This window comes from Varroa jacobsoni, unplaced genomic scaffold (genome assembly GCF_002532875.2).
Source record: "Varroa jacobsoni isolate VJ856 unplaced genomic scaffold, vjacob_1.0 scaffold_626, whole genome shotgun sequence".
Lineage (NCBI taxonomy): Eukaryota > Metazoa > Arthropoda > Arachnida > Mesostigmata > Varroidae > Varroa > Varroa jacobsoni.
The window spans coordinates 186,150-211,307 of NW_019213528.1; the positions used below are offsets into that span (position 1 = coordinate 186,150).

The window sequence follows — 25,158 nt, forward strand, 5'->3', positions numbered from 1 at the left end:
AGATACCGTTAGTGCTGAATTGCGCGTGGTAATGGGTATTTATTACTGTTTAAGACACGATTGACTTCATGGCGTGTGCCGGAAAAGGTAAACTGGACACTTTAAGCTATCGAGCTGCAGTGCTTGCTATAATTTTCTGGGCTTTGTTCTTCTATACCGGTACAATCATCGTTGCATATTTACCCATTCGTGACGGAAGCTTTCGGCCTGAGGTAGGTACAACTCTTGCCGGGAGAATTCATTGTCGTAGGCAAACCCCCAACATCGACCCCAGCGATGTGCCACTGATCCAGACTTTTACCAAGGGTAAGTGAGATCACAACTATTGAAGTGTATTATTGCTCCTTTTAAAGCGCTCTAGAAAATTTCGGCTACGGTCTCCTTTCGTAATCTGTTAAGTAATATACCGTGTGGCAATATGTACATACACATGGTTATTGTATTCTCGTAACGCTTACGTTTAGTTTTGTTCTAAATTGATGTTGAATCTTTAGAGTTATGCATTTGTATTGCCACTGGGTTATCTTGAATGATCGTTTGTCTAAGACACGACCCGTATAAAAAATTTGTTCTAAGGTCGCATCCGCGCGAAAATTTATTTTTACTTTCTCCGTGATAGCTATTTTTCCCAGATTTTTTGAGATTCTGATCCGATTCACTACATAGCAGTGTTCTAGTGACAAGGTTTAAAATAATGACACTTATACAGGAGACTTTTATTTATGATCTAGTTTGTCAACCGTACAGCAATATAAATATGCGCTGGCTTAATACGAGCGTTGTAGAGATTAAACATTGGTATCGAGACTATGTGAACTGAATAATTTCCAAAAGCTATAAACAGCCAGACGCTTCTTCAGACTTGCCATATCGTATCGGAAACTATCATGTCTATTTGCGTCTGTCTACTTAAACTATAGCTTGGCTACATGTTTTCTTGTTGTATCTGTTCGCTGCAGTTCTATTCTGTTTCTATATCCTTCTTGTTATCCTGCTTTAATAATTCGAATCCTTTTAGAAAATGTGCCTTTCGACAAGTCTCTATAAAGGGACAAAAAAGGTCACGTATTTGATTTAACAACTAGAGCTTTTAGCATTGATCGAAACTAGCATGATCGCTTTAGACAATCTCTTTGATAGCTGCACTGGAAAGCTATCTTTTTCAATCAGTTTTTGTGGACCCTTCTTTACCGATATTATCTATATAAGCCTTAGATACATTCATAAAATCTATACTCGAAAATTAATTTTAGCCGACAGCTAGAATTGTAAACATGTGCCAGAGTTGAATGATGCATTTATATTAAGCGTATCGTAAAGTTAGAAAGTGCCCCCAATGTTTCATTGAGTATTAGTAAAGTCCAATGACCCCTAAGAAAAGTAGATAATGAATATATAAGTTCCACCATAATGGAAGGGACCGCTTTAAATAACGCAAACGTTTCCCATCAACCTAGTGTCTCTATATATATTGCATAAACTGAGTAGACAATTTATAATCAGTAATAAAAATGATATTGAACTATCCTAATAAAATAGAGACATAACTGAACTATGTGTCAGTTAATAATGAAAGTTATCGACTTTCGTGATAAATTGATTATTAAGTTGGATTTATTTAGCAGATTGTCGTAATCGTATATCTTTTAGAGATAACGATTATCGGCAGGTTTGGTGTTAAGGGGCCAGGTGTTGAAATCACTGTGTATGCAGATAAGCTATATATTTTTTTACTATTATTATTAGAAGAGTATGAGCTTACACGTAAATGCGGACGTATATCACATGAATGAGAAACGTGGTTTTAAACTTGTTTTTTTTTTATCTTCTCGAATGAATAGGCACGAAGCTGTCGTTGACGATGCTAGGTGTCACGTACGAGAACGCTGAAAAATATCGCGTGTTAAACAATTTTACCCTGGTAATTCCCCGTGGGCAGATCGTTTCGCTTGTCGGTGACGTCAGTGATGTAGGTGACGCTGTGCTGGCTATTCTATCAGGTGTATGTACGAAATACGAAGGGCTCGTAACTCACTGCGGTCAACTTGCCGACCCCGATTGTCTTGCCAACAACGTATCAGTGTGTCCAGTCAATTTCTTCTTATTGAATCAAATGACTATTGCCAACAACGTTAAGTTCTTTATGAGCGCCCGCAATGTAACGGGTAAGTTTACTATAAGGCTGATCTTCCAGTCCAGATAGCTGTGTATTGTACGAGATAAAAGCTATTTCGTTTAAAATAATCAAAGAGAGCATTTTATGAACGAGAACAAAACGATGTTATGTGAAGTTTTTTATTATTTCTCCAATTTAAGAAATAAACTTGTCGCTTGGTACCTTTTTTAATGGATATAAGAATAACTAACAACTACCGTCCCGTTTTTTGCGTATTGCTGGAAATTTTTGAGATAGTATTACGTTACCTTTTGAACAGTCATTGATTCAGATGAGCTAATATACCTTCTGTGGATACAAGTATTGAAATTAAATCCTTTGTCAATTAAGTTTTGAATGGCTTCTTTTCAATACTTGCTATCCGGAATTCAATTATTTACTGAGTTAAAAGATGTTTGGTTGGCCTCAAACAGGACAACGGAAAAGCGTTAAAGATTACGCTTTAATAAATCAATATTTCTTTATATTTTATATCACCGCATCCTATGTTAGTGACAGATCATTATAATCATGTCCGTGTCATTTTCAAATGTCATTGATGGAAATCTTCGACTTTCAATGTAGATGCTCAACAGGTATTTTCTGCACTCATGAAGGATCTCGAAATGAAGGCACCATTAGAAACGACGTTCGAGATTCTTTCTAACAGTGATAAGCGTAAAGCGTGCATTGGTATAGCGCTTCTTGGCTTATCGGATGTCGTCGTGTTAGAAGAACCAACGCGTGACCTCAGCCCAGAAGACGCCAAGAAGGTACACATGCGTTCGCTCCGCTGTGTGCGAGAACCACAAAACGAGTATCTTTTTTTTATACTTCGACTATAGCCAATTATACCACAGTACGATACAATTTTGTTTGCAACCATTTCGCAACTTACTGGTTTGTTTGAATTTTATATATGAACATGTCTAACTACATTGTTCACTGACTATTAAAACCGTAGCTGCAAAATCGAATTGGAAGAAGACCATAAATTTAAATTATCCGGATGTTATACTATAAACCTACACATTTTATTGGAACAACCTGGCACTAAATTCGTATTTATCTGTCGCCTACCTTTTTAATTAAGTACACCCATAGATAATTGAGTTGAGAATATAGGTAGTAGGGTATTTCGAAACGTCCGACTTAAGTACAAGCTACACAAAAACCTATTCTGGTCGGTGCTGACATTTCAGGTTTTTATGGATAGGTATTGTATTAATGTGTGCAATTTCATATATATATATATATATATATATTACACAGTTATTCTGACGCGGAGAACTCAGTTACTTGAAACAAGGCTTTATTATGGAGGACAAAGTTTCCTAAAGGAGAACAAAGTTTTCATGCAACACATGTAATTGTGTAAATATGATGAAAAACAGTCTAGTGAAGCAATTTTTTTTTACATGGAAAAGGAATAACTACATTATTAGACCATGTGAATAGTTCATTGCATGGCCCTTTGCTAGCAACCTCTTTCCTTGACTCATAATCCTAAATAAACTAGCTGAGCTCATAAATCAAACGTTTGCTACGTGACTGTGTATAATATCTGAAATATGTAATATCTATTTCTGCTTAATATGTAAATAAGCTGCGATTAATTTTCATTTCATCTTTTTTTTTGTTAGCGCCAGCATCATATATATTCTACTTTAGCAGAGAGGAAAAGCGCTGCAGATCGTTTAGCCGCTAGATCAATTTTTACAAGGGTAACTCTGTTTGAACGAAAAAAGGATTACATATACCGCTGTACAATTTTGACACACTCGTTGAAATCTGAATTGCAGCTTGTTGTTTTACTTCAACGTGAGGCTCGAAGACGTTCGGTTTTATTAATCACAACTGATTCGGAATTTGCTGAATCCGTGTCCGAGCGCGTGAACGTTTGTTTCGATGGCTCAGTTGTCTTCAGCGGAACGGTGACAGCGTTAGTGTCCGTTCTATTAGGTGAGTATTATAAGGAGGTCATGGGAGACCATCTGTTCTCGAAAGGTCAGGGTACGAGTACGAGCAAACATGATCTATCCTTTATAAATGTGATGATGTAGGTGGCGTTTATTCGATTGACTGTGTTATGTCCTAAGAACGTGCAGTCGTTCTGTATGTAACAGTTTTGAATACTTCGTAAGATGCACGACTATGAAGTGCACATCGGCAACACTTCTATTCCATACAATAGTACCAACATAAGACCATGCCGTATGGAATCTGCATGCCATAAATATGTAATACAGAAATTTTTTTCACAGGGCTAAAAAATTCTCAGTGTAAATGTTCTTTTTTTTTTATTTGGTAAAGAGTATATATATATATATATAATATTCATGACGCAAACGTTCGGTGCCTTGGTTTATTCCACACTTCGTGAATATTTTCCATTGATTGCAATATTATAAATTCTCCACGAAGTCGCCTGATTTCTTTGAGTCAGATCATTTGCAGCGATATAGGTAGGTGTCGTAAATACAAAACATGAATTAATTGTGTAAGCGCTCGTCCTCAGACAGTGTTTTGGTTCTGGATGCAGAAATGCCATTTACCATGGTCTTGCATCTTCGCCTGCCACCGAGAAAAAACTATGAGGAACGCCAAGGAAACTCTAACTACAGCAATTTAAGACTGTTGGATCTGATCCAGACGTTTCCTACTGGCGTAAAAACTATCCACATTAGCCGACAAAGCATCGTACTACAAGTGCGCGGAACCGACAATCAGGTATATCTATATAGCGACAAATGTTAATAGACGTTACTGCTTCTGGCACTGATATCGGTCAATAGACTCATATTTTAGATAGTTTCACTTAAGGATTATTACATACCTTATATCTGCGTATAGATGATGCGGTTTTAAGTTAAATCACATAAAAAAAATAATGTTTTACCAGGTTCAAGAAGTGTATGACACGTTATTAGCGCAGCAGGAGGACTTGAACATCCAAAAGATCACCATGGCGGATCCATCCCTTCACAATGCCCTTGAAGCTGCCTCAGATACGAAGGTTAGCTAAAATGATGTTTGTATAAACGTCAGAGTTTGTGAATATATATTTTTTTGCTATAGCTATCCTTGGTTAATAAATATTATCATGATAAGTAGAAGTTTGTGACTGAAAGCAACTACCATATATTTTGTTCGCAATCAAAATGCGTTTTATATATGCCGCTGCTGTGGTAAAGTGACTATTTGAATGATTATGTAAATGCAGAAAGTCCGATGTCAGGCTTCTTAAAAACTTACGACATGTAGCCGAAGCCGAGATGGGAAAGCAGGCTTCTTGTTAGAGAAAAAGTGTATGGCAGGAAGGTGGTAGTGATTCCTATACGAAGGATATAGAGATAACGATTTTAATCTGTTTATTATTCTATAATGATAGCGCCGCCATACTTATTATCGACCTAGTGTAATGGTTTGTCCAAGTATGCTGTTGATTCGTTAAACCCAGCTAATATTTTATGACGAGATAGCCCTTCATGCCCATTTTACGGTGACAACAGACAAAAACGTTATACAGAATGCATGAACATGCATTCTGAATGCATGAATGAACACTAATTAATGCATTACAAACGTGTAACATGTAACTGTATCAAACTGAGGCCATTTGCACCTTATAGGTATTCCTTCCTTCTCATTTCTGCACTGTGAAGCAATTGTTGTTAGCTAGGCCTATTCTTACATGACCGGGCAGCTTTACTCACTGGTTTAGGCGAATCGACCTCTGCTCCGATGACCAAATAGAACCATGATCGCTCTCCTCGGCTGAATCTGCTCCCGAGAGGCCCAGTTGGCCTGTTTATAGTTTAAACAGTTTCAATAACCTCATAAGAGCACTTATTAAAGCACACCGAAAGAAGCGGAAGAAATCTCGATGAAAACTATTGTTCGTAACGGTGTTAATCGTAGCCTTTACGTGTACTAGCTGTTTTCAAACAGCGCAGTGAATCAACAGAGGGGTCGCTTCCCGTGGCAGTGCGGTTGTCAAAGCTACAGATAGAAATGGGACAGGAGGGCACGGACACATGGCAAAAATGATAAAATGGCTGCTCTCTCGGGACAACTAGCCTACGTCGAAGCTCGAAGAGCCACACCGGAATAACGAATCAAACAGTCGAAACAAAGCGGCCAAAGAACTATCAGGGAAGCCGAGCAACTAATGGGCAAAGCGTACCTGGAGCTGGAAGAGAGTCATATTGCGTTTCGATAAGCCTGAGAGTTTTTCGGCTGCACCTACAGGATCAGTCTGATTTGGCGTGCGCCTGCAGATACTAAGAAGCGAAAAAATTTAGGAGCTCTGTGACATTGCCGAGAACGTTGTTTGTTCAGAGCTATGGACCATATTCCAAACTGTAAGGTACCCTGGGGGCGACGGAAATAGAACTAGAAAGTCAAATGCTTCAAACATATATCGGTAAACACGCAAGTTCAAACGACGCCCTGCACCGCGTTCGGGGGCCGTAAAAATAGCGCGGACACCAAGTCGAAGTTGTCGAGTGTATGTAAGACTAGAAACATTTCGCAGGACGATAAACATTAACAAGGATGAATAAGAGGCGTATGGCTCTTATGTGAAAGAGGAATCGCCATTTTCAAGAGAAGTCACACAACGCCAACGACAGCGAACGGAGCAGCATAGTTTTACCTTCACAAAGAAATGATTATGCCAAATGACAGCAACTGAAAGGATAACAGCAGAAGCATAGCTGGTTCGAATAACGCATGGCAAGAAAGTTACCAACAACAAAGAAAACATAGAGCTTCATTCAGAAACGGTCAGCTTTAATATGTATGCACGTACCAATGTATACGAAGGTAGCGTTGACAACGAGTACAGTTCAAGTGGACGAAAGCAAAGCTGGAAAAGGGGAAAGAGCAATAGGCAGCGTTGAGATCGCGCACATGTCGCCACTTCAAATATGAATGCTACGTGTGCAGATATAGACGAAGCTTCCCAATATACAGAGTTGAGAATCAATAAAATTATTTACTATATAGATTTTGATAATTACGAAATCGACGACTGCAGATTATGTCAGAAGACAACTGGAATGCCTGCGTTTCGCTTTCCTCAAAAAGTCAAGACAACAGAAAGCGGTCCTTATAATCATTTACGGTAAGTCGGACTAACTATAATCGGTACAAAGGAAGATCTGGAAGGATCAACAACGCATTGTCTTAGACAACATCAGATATATATATCTGATGTTGTCTAAGACAGCGAGTCTTAACTAACGAGCAGTTCAACATGGTAGAAAAAAAGTTACACCGGAATCATATATAAGACAATGACACTGATCACCGTATCATTGTGGTAATTCCGCGCCTCCACAAGCGGTACTTCGGAAAATACCTAACCTTAAAGGTAATAATCCTACGGGAAATAGCGTTGAACTTAAAGACCATAGTGGAACGCCTGAACTGGCCCTACCAATCCATAGAGGAGAGAGACTGATAAAGCGCTCGGGAGAATTAAGAAACAACCACAACCAGCCACATTAAAAGGCAAAGTAGCATCGACCTAATATGACCGAAAAATATCTGCACATAAGTAATATAAAGAATAGAAAAACGACAGCGCGGCCTGATTTTTCATTTGCTCCCTGACAAGCGGAATAAGTTTCTCAATTTTGGGGGTGTATATGCAAACTAAACTGTTGTACGCGGCAGACAGCAATGTAAAAATGCCGTTCATGAATGGAAATGTAGCCCTTATCAACGCAGCGGAAAACTTTATTCAGGATGAATACCCTTAAATCCTACCCACCTATGACAATACATGCGGTCCAACACGGACTAGTCACAAAGCTCATCCATGGCAGAATAGAGCTATAAATGGAGAAGCCGACCACTTTTAGTGAACGGGAAAGGAGCTGTTAGTATTCATGTACTGGTTTCGATAACAAAAGTGGCTAGAGATTAGGGTAGGATGCTTCTCTTAATATTGTCGAAACATATAAACAAAGACAAACTCTAGAAAAATAGTGAAATTTCTGGAAAAGAGTAATCTATGGCGTGTCTAAGATAAGTGTTCGCAGATGACACTGGTCGTCGACGTCTCATAGCCACATAAGCAGGCCAATTCAGATTTGATCTATGCGGCAAGACTATAGTAACAATAATGGAAACTCTTGAGACCGGATTGACGCGGTGCTAGGGAAGTTCAAAATTGATCAGGATACAGAAATGCTGGCGAAAATGAATTGAATTAGCGACGAATGAAAGGTCGCATCGAAATCACTGTGATATAGCCGCTAAATGCTACCATAATTAGGAAACAAAGACGTAGCAATAGAGTGTATTGCAGAGGTATGGACGGACCATTCTTTTTAGCCAGCAAATGTCAAATGTACAGTGGAACCAAAGAGAACAGTTCAGACTAAATAGTAGATCGCCTAGAAGCGTGAACAACAGACCAGATCGTAATCCTGGACATAAAATGAACACTACGGAGCAGAAAGCTGTTACCGGAAACGTCGGCTTAGGCATTTGTTCCCTTAATCTGATTGGCACATGGCCAAACAAAAGGATGCAGCTGTGGCATATCATCAGATGCGTCAGCGTACTCAACGCCGTTATATATCCGTTATAATTGTTGGCAGGCTCTCTCCAAAAAATGTGATTTCTATGACGATGAATTTCTTAACATAAGCTGATTCTTAATATGACGAGGTCAAATATATCTCATGGCCAGATCTAATAGTTAATTATGCCAACACAAGCGCTTCTGCGGCATAGCAGGGGTAACCATAAGACTCCCAGTACATTAAAGCGTGTCTTCACACCCTAAACTTGTCTACAGGTAACTTTGGCGCTTCTTGGAGAGCAGAGGCAAATTCATCGTAATATACGAGATAAGTGGAACTTTTGCAAGAGAGGACTGCGCGATTTCGGCGACCGAATGTCTGTTGAAACAGTGCTTAGCCAAATTCAATGCACGGCTTGTGAGTGCTTAATTAATATTTGCCATTATCGAAGATATACTCAGACCCAGTCCCTCACAAAATTAACTTGCTAAAAATGCTTGCTAAAATTAACATGCTAATATGAAATTAAAAATGGTAGTAAATAACCCACTATAAGTAACTTTTAATCACCTGTACGTCTACAGCGATCAGGTTGTCCAACGTAAGGATTGATAACAGCGTTGCCCGCTTCGTTAAAGCCGTTGTTCGAGATAGCTTGGGAAGCACTGCTCACTGCCTTGTGTCACTATATCGATGTATTTACTTGCATATCCGATCGCACGTTAATCGCACGCAAAAAAAAAGCTCACCTTTTTTTTTTCAAGCTAATCATATGTCAATAGACACCCCTCAGCAGCGGTAAGGCGCCATTACAAGCGTTAAAGGGACCGCTGCGAGTCGTGCCGGGGCGTGGCACGTCGTGGAGCTCTAATGTCAGAGAGATCCACCGCTTTTATATACTAAATCTGGTAACCGTCGAACGCTTTTAGACGCGGCAATCTTGTCGGTAGTTTGGCAAACTCCCCTTTTCCCGAAATCAGAAAGCATAATGTGCGAGTATGAAAAGTAATTTTCGAGTTCTATCCGTCGTAGAAACGCCATTGTAGCGATCATGCGCCTCTTTGCTCTCCGTTTTAATGGAGTATGCACGTGTGTTCGACTCGAGATACAGAGGGAGCATTGCCGGAAACACTGGCCCTGCAGCGATCTATGACATGCCTCCCCGCCCAACCCACTTTGCCCAGCGGCTTTCACTAAGCTTTAGCGACTGCGCACGTAACAGGTTCGATAATCAGCATTTAACAAGAGAGTTAGCTACAACAACATCAGCTGGGGCAGTTGTTGGTTAGAAACGTACTCATATTATTAAGCGGTATAATCTGGTTTTCAATGCAGTGCCGACAGTTTGCATCCGAATCAGCCGAAGATCAATGGACGGCTAGGACTTAACCGGGGGGGGGGGGGTGCGTGTGGTTCAGCGGCTTTGCCGATTCCACCTAGAGCTTTCTCGTTCGGACCGAATCCAATATGATAGAAAGAAACGACACGGATTTACAGAGGGGCCCCATAGAATGAAACGATCGTGGCCAACTATTTCGTTCTGTCGTTTATCGGGTGCTCATCGATTTTCAGTTGCACGTATCCGTTGATGATAGTTCTCTATCTTCTGGGACTCCTAGTATCATTTGTGTTATCATACAGCGACAGTAAAAATAGTCTTGAAAAAGGGAAAATACATACGTGTCACCTTAAGTATTAGCCCTAAAATCAAGGGTGTAAATAAATGACCTCTGCACGTTTTGACACGCCCAATGTTAGCGAAAATATTTACCATTATGCTTCATTCTATACATATTGATTTTGTTGGAAATCATTTCATGTAGATATGATGTGTTTGAATTGGATGTATTCGTGACAGATTTGTGGACACTTCTGTTTGTTCGGCGGGGTCTGCTTCCAAATATAATGATACTTCTCTGCATCTTATTCTTGCTTGATTGCCTGTTGTTTCACGCCGGCCATGATCTATTAATGATAACACAGGTTAGTAGTTTGGTTTTATTGTTGTATATACTAGAACAGCTCAAAAGAGTACCTAGTGTCTGTGCTAAAACGCGTATGTGAATTGCTCAAGTTACGGACTTTATTAAAGCTATTTTAACTTCTTCTTTCAGTTCAAATCTTACATTAGCCAGTTAACTTATGGATACTAGCTAAATACAAATAACGATTTCAATAAAAAAATTGCTTTGTAAAATATATAATCGAAAACGTAACAAAAAAAATCGATTTCTAAGCTATTATGAAAACGATTATTTACTGGAAACAGGAACGTCGATTATCGATAAGCACGAACTACCGATATTGACATTAAGGACAGAGGTTACTGAGAAGAGAACAGGTCTCTGCTCAGTACCCTATGCTTTATACCTGTTTTATCTAACGCCGGTACCTGACTATTATTAGTCGGGTTACGTGCGCAGAGAATCGCACGTAATCTCGCACTGCGTATTCACGTAGTAGTTATTCCGGCGTTTATCAACAAGATGAGATAGCAATTCGTCTAAACATTATTTATCTAATGTTCTTCCCTTGAGTACATGCTTATCCTCCTACTTTTTAAGAACCGTTCATATCTAGAAAAAAAAATAAAATTATGAGTTAATTGAGATGCTAAGAAAATTTCCGAAGCATTTAAAGCGTGTTCTATATTGAGACCTTTATCTCCGTCATTTATTACAATCCTGCACCCCTAAATCTGTAAGTTTAATAGAAACAATTTTAGCAATTGTGATTTAAGAAAATTAATAACGGCCAATGAGTCTCATAATAATAAACATCATTTTCCAAATTGGACATATTAGATAACTGTAAAGGGTAGACAATTCCGCATACACTGCTACAGTGTTAACAGAATGAAGCCACACGGCAGTTTCTGCCCTAAACACAGCTTGAAATCATCGTAATTGTACATGTATAGAAAAAAATATATATATAAATATATAAAAAATATATAAAAAAAATTATCGGCTTGCTTAAATTTACTAGTATTTCTGCCTACAGTCAAAAGCAGCTGTCCATCAAAACAGGTCACGCTGGCAAATGTACATTTTTACTAAATATTTTCTCAGCCTTTCCACTATTCTTGAGATAAATTGTAAATTCAATGAGCCTCTATTAAATGGTCCAGAAATTTCGTATCTTTCAAGTTGTTTCTTAACTTATTGACACAGAAACACATACTTCAACAAGGTGCTAGAGTTGTCACGCCTGCGGGTCGTGTTCGTTCAAGCTAAATACTATTTGATTGCTGCTACATTTTCCACTCACTATTATCAGAAATCACTCACTATTATTTTCAAAATATTTTTCTCCAATTTGATCTATATTGGCCTATATAATCTATATAGATCTATATGATATGATCCAGTAGCTTTGTGTCAAACGGTATTGCTGAGTGAACGTTCGTTAGAGTGTTGTTCAGACATGCTACAATCTAACGGATTTAGATTTTATGTTGATAACAGGCCAAGAGTCTGACAGGTGCAGAAGCTCAACATGACGGCCTGAGTTTGCGTGGACGACTCGACCGGCAATTTATATTATCCTGCCTAAAACTGCACTTAGTTTCTGTATAAAAGATCGAGAAGTCTCAAAAATTATTTTCGAGCAACTTTGGTCAATTTTCAAGGTCCTTAACCTGAAAGCCTGTTAAGATCTTTTGGTGTGGCTCACGGAAATTGTCCTTTTACCTTTTTTTGAAAAACCGCTCGAAAACAAATAGAGGGTTCGCCCAGAAAGGAGAAATTAGATAACAGCTGATCTTCTTTTAAATTTTGCCGTAATAAATTCATTATTATTTTGTTTGGAGACAACTGGCGAATGAACGTAAGCTTTTATCGACGGACAGCCCGCTAAAGCTTGATCGGGTTCCGATAGAGTACTCGGTATATAGCCTATTCCTGGTAATCGCTTGTTTGAATTACGGGCTTGTGGTCAATATGCTTGGCTGAACAAAGATACTCTTTTGGTCGTTGCAGTTAAATCATTATCACCATTAAAGGTCGCTCGTAGGAAGTTCGTTCCACGGCTTTAAAAGGAAAAAAGTTTTTTTTCGTAAACAAGTACCCCAGAGATGAGATCACGCAGTTGCATTCTACATTCTAATAAGGATTCGATTTGCTTTTAAAAGTAATGTGCCTCTCATATTGGTTTCCATGTTAGTGTGAAGATTATATTTATATATTTAGAATAACACCTGACGGAATCGGTCGTGCTCAATATTCAGTGATGCTTTGACATTTCTTGCGATAATAAGAGGCTAACCGGTCGGAACAAACGCATTATCTATTTTACAGATGCATAGCTTCCATAAAAAGTTGTGGGGCGTCTACTGCAACAACGAATCTTACCTTCGGTCCCAAAACAGAGATCGGATCTTGGAACTCTTCCAGGATATTAAGTAAACTAAATTTATTTAAATTATTAAATTAAAAATTCAAGAATGTCATACGGCCTAGGTGTTTAAAAAAATATTTACTTCTTTTCCTCGGTACGAGGCTCGAACAACGTTTAATTAGGACTTTTTGATATAGCCACTAGACGCGCATTATACCTTTGAAAATAATATGTTTACTTTTTACTGTCTATTTTCGTTCATCACAGGGTGCCAAATGTGTCGTCCGAACCCAATCAGTTAGGGCAGGTATTTAGAACTTCAAATAAATTCTATTCTTCTATATTCATCTATGTCATATGATTTAGCTCGTACGGAATTGCCAGAAGATCATGCAAACCTCTCGGAAATTAGAAAACACACATTATTTTCATGTTCTTTTCCTGTAATATGTTTAGTAATTAGGTAAAGGAAAATAAGTAATCCAGAAAAAAGATTGTTTCAAAGTTTGGCTGAATATTCAGGGAATGATGAGGTTCATTTTTCGCGAAACTGAGAATGAGTTCATTCTTATTAGTTCTTTTTAATTACGAATGCTCGTACTAGAATATACCAATTAGATTAAAAAGTACAGAAATATTGCAAGACAGGCTTTCTAAGCAACTATCAACCTTAGTTTGTCTTACATTAAGGTTGCGTAGGTTTCCAAACACTTTGAATCTACCTCAAAAAACTGTGTGTTTTATCTCTTCAGGTTGTCTACTTTCCAATCATTTTCTTGTGATCTTTTTTTTTTTTTATTTACTCTATGCTCTCGGGTTGGGTTCTTTTTAGCTGAAGTTCATACACTTATATTTATTACTTACCTTAGGTTTAACTCTCATTACAACGCTGTTCTAGGATGATTGGTAAATAGCTAGGAATTACCGGCAATTAAGAAGACCTTTTTAAGAAAGACTCTAGTCACTTGTGAGCTTTCTGTTGTGGTGGCTGTAATTTTGAACGACTGTGTTTCGTAGAACTTGTACAAGATAGTGGATTGACTCGAAAAGCATGTAAGCAAGATCTTAAAAACTAAGCCCAGAATATAGTTTTGGCCGAAAAACTATTGAGGTTGCAGTAAATTCCATATATACTTTTGATCTATATTGGAAGGTACACAACTTTTCCTCATAGGAGCAGTTGTAGAGCCACACATTTTCTGCGGTGTCTGGTTGCCTTTCTCAAATACCCTTTCAAGTTCATAGTGCCGCTCAGATACATGTTTATACTATTTAAATATCTCATTCTTGATGGAATCAATTTAGCAATGAGACAAAGAACGGGTTATCTAGAGATATAATGATGGTACTGCATGATAAGCAGAACAGAAGGTCTTGATGAGAGTTCAATATTGCGGACGCGGATTTTATTCGACGGGTACCAATGGCGTGAGAAAAATCCCATGCTGATGTAAAACCACCCATAATTGGCTCAATACTTTTTGTCCGCTCTTATGTAACAATTGTTTTATTTTTTTGTACCACTTAACTACTTACAGGTCACCTGGCTAAACAGAAACGTTCTGAGCCAGATTGGTTCATTTCAACACTCTAGATTCACAGTATAATTGTCGTAGTAAGGGAACCGCTCGTGCTTAAGGGAAGGGTTGTCATTTTTTTGCCTAGCTTATTGTAAAAAATTCTCTCTTAAGTTCGTCTCGCTTCAGGTTTATACGCAAGAAGGCCAATCTATGTATATACTTAGAAGTTGATCATAGGATGCCAATATACGATGTTTAAGGCAGCGGTTGTCAGAGTTATTGCCGGGTTTGTTCAGAAGTGTAAGAGATCTGTCGATATACAGATAGGTCCAAAGGGTTTTCTCGTTGTAGCGAGACTCCTTCGGGTCTCGTCTAAAGTTGAATGCAGATATTTATCTGCAAACGCCGTTATCGCAGTCGAATTGGTAACCAATCGTCTTGGTCATGTTTCTGTTAATCTATTTTCAGCACCTTGCGAAAATCTCTTTTTTTGTATATTTATGAACACATCCCTGCAACTGCAGGATAGAACTTGTCTAAAAAAATTGAGAACATATTTGTCTACTTAATCCTTTTATCCTTTAAGCTAGCTAGCACATCGGTGCCATACTTCCCCAAACATTCCAGGGTTAATAGTAAGGGCCCATCATTCTCTTTTGCTCAACTGTTATTTCTTCGTAGATGAGCGTTACCACAGGAAGGTGGCGCTAAATCATTGCGGGTCATAGAAAAGGCTGACTGTTGCGCTTCATAGTAACACACGATAAGTTACTAATTAATTAACGGTTTTATAGTGGAATGCATTTATTATTAGATTGATACGCCTCGTGTTTTTAAGAAGTTTCAGGCCTTGTGTTAATTATCTTAAACAGGTTTGTCTGGAGATTACGAAGAACAATACTCATATTCTGCATGCACCTGTGACAAATGTGCGTGATCTCGCCGTATTTCTCGGCCGCCTATACAATGCTTACTTCGCGCCGGCCAATCGGATCAATTGGTACTACCATGAAACTTCACATAGCAACCTGATTCGTCTACTAGCGAGTACGTGGCATTACAATTCGCTATAAATCTTCTATCGCTATAAATCTAATAAACTTTCTGCTTCGCCTTCAGTGACCTGCGCAAAAGGGTCCGAAAATTGCTTAAGTGCGAGTCCTTTGTTACTTTATAATATAGCTATACTGTAATATATAATAATAATATACTATAATACTATAGCTGGCAGCGACTCAAGTTTAAGTGCAGGCTGATGTAGAGGTATTTGTTTTCATTTGAAGACGCTAGATGTACAGAAAGCATGACAGAATCGCTCAGTGTGCATAAACATACGGTTTTGCTAATGAGAATATCGCGAATATCCTAATCAACGTTGCAGATAACCTGATGGCCCTCTTTTGGAGCTCACAGTTTGGCTACCTGCTCATTACAACGACGCTTGTAACAATTGATATATATTGTTTCGTTTGCTCACACGATTTTTTCAACAAGGCGCGCCTTCTTCAGGCTGGACTTCGAAAGACCGCCTTTTGGATCGGAATCATTACATTTGCTATCATTAAAAGTGCGTAGTAAACGAAACGTCCTTATATGCTGTTCTAACATGCGGCATAACCTAATATGTGATTATATTCATGAATATGTTATGCGACATGCAAGCTTCGACTGCTATAATACATTAAACAGGATGACACTTGCCAGATGACAAGACATACCCAACCGTAGTTTGGTGACAACAACAGGCATAGTTTAGAGATTCCAAGCGTCAAATGTACCCTCAAACCGTTCAATTTAGGCAATTTTTTCGAAGTTGCACCGTGTCCTTATAGACATGGCTGTCTTGTGGCATCTTTTTTCAGCAATTCTTTTTTTAGAGAGGAGGAGTCCATGCTCTGAGTGACGTGCAAATCGTTTTTCGTATGTTCCGCACATCTTATTTAATAGCTGGCTTAACCTAGCAGCCCAAGGCGCAGTAATTTAGGCACTAAAGCTTAGTAAGAACCCTTTTTGCCGCTTAACATAATGTTAGCATTTGAACATCGGAGTATGAGACGGTTAGATTGAAGCCTGACGCCAATCGTAAACCGAGGTACTTTGACCAAAAATCGCAGCTTCATAAAAGAAAAATTATAGAAAAGCGCAAAATCTCTTATCTTAGACATAGTTGGCTCTGAAAAAGTTACTTTCAAAATATTTTAAGTTATTCTATCGGCCATGACTAAGTTTAGTCTAAGTTAAAAAGAAATTGAAAATAAACAATTAAACAAAAAACCAGATAAGAAATTACAAAAAAGTAGTCCAACAAGCAGACTTTATAGACAAAAATTTGAAACTTTTTGATAAACCCTAGATTTTTCTGTGACTTCTAGAAGCGTTTTCATAGGACAACGTATAACAACCGTTAATTTAAACCCTTTGGCTTATCATAGATCCAAACGCTCCGGTTTAGAGTAGCTCAACTTAAATTTCGTGGCGGTATCCGCCTGATACTTCTAAAATTACTTAGTGCGTCTCTTACTATTGGTATATATTACAGATAAGTGTTTTTTTGCTTGAGAGAAATAATTCACTTGCTAATTTGTGAGATATAATGACTGGCTTCCGTAAGAGCTATTACATAACAATTACTGAGAACAATTGGATTTATGCGTATAACTAAATAAATATAATAGCCTTCGCCGAGCTATAGTTAATGTAGAATAACTGGTCCGCGGACACGCTTCCCATTTCGACCCTTCATAGTTACTGAACGATCGCTTGTTGAAGGAAGTAACGCAGAAGAACCGTTGATTTGCAGACGGACTTGTACTACTGTTCTTCGAATTCAGAATGGTCACGCTGCATATGAAAATCCTCCTGAACTTAGAAATGCTACGTAACTTTTCTATGAAGGTCTGTGAATTTTCGAATACTTGGACGTTAGTAGCTTGATTTTTCGGAGGATTCCGTTATGAATGTACTCAAAACTATAGTTTTGCATGACAGCAGATTTTTGTGGTTCATTGCCATGATCATGGGCGCCATACCTACCAGTTAAATCAATCTAACCTAGTAAATCTATACTAATTGCTAATATTGTAATGGTATGCTACACTTCTAAGGTGCCTTAAATGTATACGTATCCATATTAACTGTTGCTTTCTAAAGAAGACGTAACAAAGATGCAAAAGGTTGATGCAAAATAGCTGTCTGAACGAGCAACCGGTGTTCTCTGATAATGAAACTGTGACTCTGCCCATAGCAGCAGCAGCAGCAGATACACTACGATTCTGAAGTCAGATGAAGACTCTTATAATGACTAGAATAAGATTCATGGCCAAGCATTTCAGAGCATTTAAAGTTGCCTGTCATTGCCACGTTCCACCTTTCTTCTCCAGTATCGCAATTAACCATTGCCTCAAATGGGAATCCTTACGTTTATCTTACTGCTACATCCGACTTATACGCACACAAGGTTATGGCTCAGTGCTATCGTGTCTCAAGCTAATGGATCGGACCGAGCGGATCCACTTATTTCCATGTTTGACTAGTTCTATTTGTGCTCATTATTTTCACTATAAGTTACTCACGACAGAAACTAAAAATCACATAGCGCATTTTGGCAGACTAAAAGGGCGTTCAGATAAATTATGTGAGATATAATATTCACATGTTAAAGATAACTGAAAGAAAGCATTTTTGAATTCTCAGGTTGGGACCGTATTTCTGAGCTCTGGGCTAGCTGGCATTACGTCAGCGTTTATTTCGACGTTGCCGCTCAGACGGTGGCTGCGGCATGATCTATTGCCGATGCTGTTGCTGATCAATCTCGTCGTCAGCATTTTACTGTTCCTTGCCGAGATATTCCTTTATGAAATGGGGTGCGATGTTACAGTATTTCTACTCGGAGCATCAGTAATTCTACCGGCGTACCGTTCGTAAAATCTTTTACTTGTGGTTAAATATCCTGTTGAAGGCATCGTTCGCTTTGTATGTAGATGTTTAGGATTTAATGCCATTATCTAACCTTATCTGTCTAGCTGCCTATTGGAAAATGAGAATTGCTTTTTTTTTTCCGGTGTTGTCTGTTTCTCCTTGCGATATTAGATATGGTGCTCGTTCTGCGCCGCCTGCATATATCGATATTCCTTTCCAAAGCTTGTTTGAAGCCTGATATCACCGAGATCATTTGCCCATACTATCCGGCGTTAGCTAAGCATTGTTGCGCAAATACGTGCCCGGCCGGTGATCATAGCTGTCTTGCTTGGAGCATCGACGCATATAGCAATTTACGTGCAGACCTGCCAGGTACGCTTAATTAGAAACGACCACATTAGTTCAAAGTCACTAAAACGATCACCTAGACAACCAAGGAACAACACTTTACCGTTAAAACAAATATCTGTATAATCAGCACACCCCCGGCTTATGTAGTCACTTTAAAAAAGAAAATCTGTTTTAATTCATTTTCACGATTCCAACTATTACGCTTTCAGTAGATCCACTGGTGCCTTGATGACGATTAGGTATTAAGGCACTTGCCGGTATTTACGTGCAGGTACGTGAATAGTTTAATTTTACATATTTTTTTTCAACGAAAAGTATATCATAGAGAGCTGAAAAAGCAAAAATGATACTGAATCTTCCTTTTCTACAGTATCAAGTGGCAAGATTGGAACGATTCCTAGCATGGTTTTTCCGTGGTCTATTTTTTGCCTGAAGGTACAATCAATTGATGGCACGAAGACAGGCATACACCAATTTCAAATGTTATTAATATTTCGTGAGCTGATACAAACCCAGAGGCATATCGCTGTTTTAATTTGTAGTTCAACTAGATGGCTACATGTGAACTTACGGAATGTTGTCAGGTAGAAATTGAGGCAATTGAACTCTCTGGTAACTTCTCCTCCATTGTTAAGCGTTATTTATAAGTGGTCTAACACACTTAAAGGGCTCATGATCGGACTGAAGATAGTCTACTTCTTCTAGGGTAAAAAACTGCGTCCACTATTTATCCATTTATATGTCACAGCCAGTCACATGAACGATTGTGAGATTACGAAGACCCTAGGGTACGTATATATCAAAATGATTCATCGATTGTAAAACATTACATGATAGTAGAATATCGACTCATAAATTAAACGCGCAAAGATATACACACTTACATCTAGATGTACTTGAAGATTTAAATCACTAATTTGATATCTACTAATATTAGACTAAATTGCGGTCATATGTTTTTTGTCTTTTCTTATATTTGGAGGCCTGGATCGAACAGTAAGTACCGTCATTCTCGTAGTGCTGCATATAATTTTCTACAGCGTACAAATCCTGTCTTCACGGTATGCCTTGCGAAAAACAACCCGCTGCCCTGGGGCTAATGATCCCGAGGTAGCAGCCCAGATGCGCCTTCAGAAGCGACAATGTCATGGTGACTATTTCAGTATGATAGAAAAAGAGGACGTAAACCTAATTAAGCCTCATTCTTGGAACGGATTATTGCTTAGAAATGTATGCATCTACGAGGAGGGCCACTTCGTGCTCAAAGATATCAACTTTTCAGCGAAGCCTGGCGAACTGGTTGTTGTTTTAGGAAAGAGCGGTGCGTTTATCAGATTATTTATAGGGGACAATACGACAGGGTAATATGTTTCTAGCGACAGAGTATCGTTGACTAACTTTGCACGATGAATATTTTTTCTTCACTGAAACTATTTCTTACACTTTCGCTTACAAATGATTGACAGATAAGTAGCAGACATTTGAATTTTCTAAGATATCCAAAATATAACTTACATATACTTACATTTGGGTATTGCTTCAAAGGCTGTCGGGAGAAATCTTGTTGGGCTGAGTTATCTGAGTTGTTTTCAACAGACCTACAAGACGCTAGAATACTTGTATCATCCGCCCTTTGTATTCGTTGCCATCTTGTTTATCCCTTGTATCTAGGAAATCGCATTTTTCTCGGTCAAGCCATATTGCCACTTCATCTATTGCATAGTACTAGCTTATAGAGTACTACATAGGTCGAGTTTGAAACGATTACATACATTTCGATGTAGCAGTTACCTAGCTAATTCTGGAAGCCTTCTAAACGAATCCAGACTTTGTCCAAAGTTCATTTACTATGGAAAGAAATTCTCGAATTTTGGGGTGGCTGAACATTTGTTTGCTATTTATCAGTACATTGGAAATGTCCATACCGTGGAGTCTAAACACCGTTATATTTTTTAGGTTTTACCCGTACCACCTTGTTTGAAGGCATTGCTGGAATTCTGGACTTTGACGATGGCAGTGAGGTGTATATTTCCGGACGCCGTATTCCTCTCGAATTTAAGCATCGTACACTAATCGGCGTTGCTCATAGTACAGATAGATTGCCCGATCAAGCGATCGTTGAAGATTATCTTAATCTGTTCAACACAATTCGCGAAGTTCCAGGTCCCTGGCAAGGATACCATCTCGAACTTGTGATTCGAGTCTTTGGACTTGAGGATGTACGAAAAATGTACGTCTAGCATGTTTTTTTTTTTTTTTCAGTTTTTAAAGTTGATAGTGTTGCGATTCAGTTACTTGTAGCAAACAAGTTATGACCCAGAAGTTGGTTGGAAATTAAGACATCGAATTTCAACCAATTTAACGACCTGGCCTCTCTAACCTTTCAATACAATATTTAGAGGCTTAGCATTAGTGTTAACTGATTCTTAGTCGTAACAGAAGGACCGTCGGTGTTACAGTCGATATAATGCTTATAAGAAATTTCACAGGGCACTGCCTTCGGCTCTATTGAGCTTGCTATTGAAAAACAGGTACTTTAGTACACACTTCCTATCACATCTTATCATTTTCCAAGTATATGTGGTATTTGCTAAAGATTTATAATATACAACCGTCGTAATGCATGAGTATTGTGATGAGGCTGTGGCTGTGTGTTACCATTGACTTCTTCGTGTGTCTGCAGGGCTATTGAGTCGATATCGCACAGTAAGCGAAAACTTGTGGCTATAGCCTCGGCGTTCATTGGAATACCTGCGCTAATAATTCTAAACGATCCGCTTGATTTGGTTGAAGCACAGGACAGGGAGCGTATCTGCAATGCCATTAACTCGTTGAAGTCTAAAGGTTAGTGGTTTTTTTTTTCTAGAGAAAAGTCAAACCTTCTATAATAGCCGCGCTAGCACGCACATCGAAGAAATCTTGTAGAAGAAAACGTGTACTAGCTAGCAGCCATTATTACACGTGATCGGCCAGAGGATAATAGTACTTCACTGCTAACGTGATATCGTCTGCTAAGCAGAAAGCGTCGTCAGCGTGCACAAATTGGTACGAGCCCAGCTATTTGGTCTCATTCATACATTTCTCATCTAAATTCAGACAACGCATGTTCGTCTGGTGTGTTATTATTTCATTTCATAGTATGTGTATCATATCACCAACAGAGAAGAAGAGCTCTACGCACCTAAGGGATTGTTGTCCTGAATATATGTAAAATATGGGACAGACTTTATCTCGTCTCGGGTTAACCTTGAAATGCTTAACGGCTACAAACATATGAAAACGACGCCTTACGTTTAAGGTTACTCCTAGGGCACAGGTGTAAGTGGAAACATATTCCGAGGGTTTGGGCCAGATGTAAACGTACAGTTAGAAAAAAAAATTGCCTCACATGAAAATAGATATGGATGAAGGGAGTATCGCTTGTAGTGTCGCATGATTCCCAGGTTTACATATAAAAGTAAGTGCTACCCGACAAATAAGAAGCAAGGTAAAATCTATATATCTGTCTCTATATCTTTGGCCTTTTTTCAAGTGGCAGACCTTTTTCCCATCATTAGATGCGTCGCGCTGAATGTGTACTTGTTTTGTTATACTATTTTTATTATATTAGTCGAATAAAAAGATAGAAGGCTATCATTTCAAGAAGCAGCTCATTCGGCTGTCCGTGTTCAGCCTTTGTAGTTTTGTTCTGTTATGCTCAATGGGCTTCCCGATTGCTCAGTAGAACTGAAATTATTACATGATAGATTTTCATCTTTTTCTGTTAGATTCTATCATTTTGGTGTTTTCGTCTTCCCTTGACGATGCGTTGTCGCTGGAGTTGGATCGAGCTGCCGTTCTCGCGGCCGGGGAACTCGTTACGATTCGAACTTTGCCTGATCTTCTGTCTATTGACATAGGATATCATATCATTGTTCGCCTAAACGCCCCGGTAGTAAATGATACAAAATGTACGTATTAAATATCTACGATTGTCTCAAATCGAGAAAGCTGTGTGCCTCATACACAGTTAAAGTCGAAACTTGATTTTTAATGAATAACACTGATTTATAGATGATTCGTGGATAATTAATAACAGTCCGTCAACAAATTCTGTATTTAAATACGTATCATAAAACAAGTAAGTATTATTAAAATAAGAAGTATATTAAGTCCTGCGAACACAGCTGTAACAGAACTATTTGTATTCTCTAAGGTATAGCTATTACATATCATTATACAATATGTACTACCTCGTGTTCATTTTATCTGCAGATGCGAACATACTCAGGCAACAAAGAGATTTTGTCCTCAAAGTTTTGAGCGCCAAATTTCCATATGCAAGGCTTGTCCTGCAAGCTGGTAAGTATCGCAATACTTGGTTTTCTTCTTCATAAATGATTCAAAACATTCGAAGCACATACGGTTGCAAAAGTTCTTGAATGTTTCAGTGATAGAGTGATATAAAAGAAGATCATATAATATTCTATAATAAATTGGTATGTTCGTAATGCATAGGTGCATTGTGTGAGTTTCACATACGGGGCAAAAATGTAACGTGTCGAAACATTAATGAAGCCAAACGAACCATTATAGAAACGCTTACATCAGCGCAAGAGATCAAGATCGGCTACGTGTCGGGAAAACGACGATTACTTTATCTCATTGATGCGCTTACTAATAAAAATCATCAAGCTGATACTATCTGACTTTGACGCAACGGCATCAATTGGATACTTTTGTGACGTATATAACTGAAATCGAGCTTGTTTCATTATTTGTTTACATGATCATAGTCTAAACTTTTGCAATTGAGTCGATTTGTCAAGTGTTTAAATAAAGTTCAATAAATAAACGTTATTTTCCGTCTACCTTGTTCTGTTTGGTTGGTCCTGCTGTGAGTGAAACCTGTCAAGCAACTGTTAGTCAATAATTAGCCACCGATTAGCTGACCGATTATTAGCCACCGATTAGAAACAGCTTATAGGGCGAGCTCCAACGTACGGATTACTGAAATTGACGTGTTTAATAGTCGTAAGGGTTGCGGCGGATGTTACAGTTAAATAATTAAGATTCTTGCTGCTAGGAACGTAGTCTAAGCACTACAATGCTATAAAAACATTTTTTATGCAGGAATAACTATTCTTTACTTAGCATTTAGGTTTCGACAGAGCTTATTGTAGATATAATAAAAACTTACACTACCGAAATAATAAGAAAAAAAGCAATCTAGTGTAATACTAAACAAACAAAATACCTACATAATACTATTAGCTTACTAAACTATGGATTATCTTGTGTGGACTAAAAAACGAGGTGTTTTTTCTTGACTTTCGGGCTAACAATGTCTTTCTATATTTTTTTATTATGAGCTTTTCTAAAAGATTGTATTGCGACCCCCTAGGCATACGTATGCACGTATGTACGTGCGTACGTATGCCTAGCATACGTAGTGTAAGAAAACTGCGAAAATAGGTTATCGGAGCTTCAATGATCATGTACACGAAGCATCTTGCGACAGGTACTAGAACGATATATATAAAATAAATTATATTACTCTGTTAAAAACGTGTAGTGTACCTTGGTGCATTTGGTAGATTTAGCAGGTAGGTGCTGTCTTATATGTTATTAGATTATCTAGCAAACAAAGCTAAAACATCAACCAGCTAAAAAGGACAGTTCATTGGTACTTTTTCGTGCCGAACCGCATATTTCAAACGAGATAAAGCGTTCTCTGTTGCACTGCTAGAATATAGTGTCTAATTTAGGAAACCTATTCGATTATGAACAGTCGTGAAAATCGGGTCAAGAAAGGTGAAAGCGATGGTGTGGACGTCGACTAGTGTCGGATGGACCAAACGTTCTATCATTCATTCTACAATCAAGGATATTGTTTCCTCGTGAAAGCCTTAGCTAAAGAGGAGACGATTGCTACGACGGTTCTTGATCTGACCGGCGCATATTTTCCTATTGCAGCCCCCCGACCGATATTTACGTCAATAAAACGACAACGTCGCGATATCATTAGGTCCATTCGCGCTTTAGGAGCTTCCCGATAGGTCGAACAACGCATGCCTAATCATGGAGGACTAAGGTATAGACGATAAACGAATGATGGGTGCATCGTATTGGTCACGAGCTCTCTCTTTCTTTCTCTATCGTCGGTCATAACTGTCAAACTAGGCGGCATTGGAATCTTTATAGTGCCTTAATATATGGCCTTAATTTCCTAGCAAAGGATGGCGTAAGTCAAAGGAACCGTCAATAAATTACGTTCCGATTACTGAACCGTTTCAAAAGTAACAGCTTAAAAGCGGTCACTTATTTTTATATATGTATTAACAAACTAAAATCATTG

General features: G+C 38.5%; 2 protein-coding genes across 2 annotated transcripts in view; one reads left to right on the top strand and one right to left on the bottom strand.

Annotated features, from left to right (window-relative positions):
* The window catches only part of LOC111262083 (uncharacterized), a 192,274-nt gene that overhangs the window by 5,361 nt on the left and 161,755 nt on the right, over positions 1-25,158 (bottom strand). The gene's annotated exons all lie outside the window — the stretch shown is intronic.
* On the top strand, positions 66-23,669 carry LOC111262095 (uncharacterized). The gene is made up of 21 exons (XM_086968945.1): positions 66-306; positions 1,842-2,165; positions 2,741-2,928; positions 3,958-4,117; positions 4,698-4,885; positions 5,058-5,171; positions 8,970-9,111; positions 10,553-10,677; positions 12,993-13,096; positions 13,300-13,339; positions 15,425-15,599; positions 15,934-16,119; positions 17,353-17,447; positions 18,246-18,468; positions 18,642-18,842; positions 19,804-20,142; positions 20,778-21,051; positions 21,505-21,665; positions 22,589-22,771; positions 23,076-23,162; positions 23,319-23,669. The coding sequence occupies exons 1-21, from the start codon at positions 69-71 to the stop codon at positions 23,507-23,509; spliced, it is 3,738 nt and encodes a 1,245-aa protein (XP_086825071.1). The 5' UTR covers positions 66-68; the 3' UTR covers positions 23,510-23,669.

What these genes read in the sequence shown, in the direction of transcription:
- LOC111262095 (XM_086968945.1), top strand. Translation starts at nt 69, where the DNA reads ATGGCGTGTGCCGGAAAAGGTAAACTGGACACTTTAAGCTATCGAGCT. An exon ending in TACGTAACTTTTCTATGAAG is followed by an intron (nt 17,448 to 18,245) that starts GTCTGTGAATTT and finishes TTGAATTCTCAG; the next exon opens with GTTGGGACCGTATTTCTGAG. An exon ending in GGTAGTAAATGATACAAAAT is followed by an intron (nt 22,772 to 23,075) that starts GTACGTATTAAA and finishes TTTTATCTGCAG; the next exon opens with ATGCGAACATACTCAGGCAA.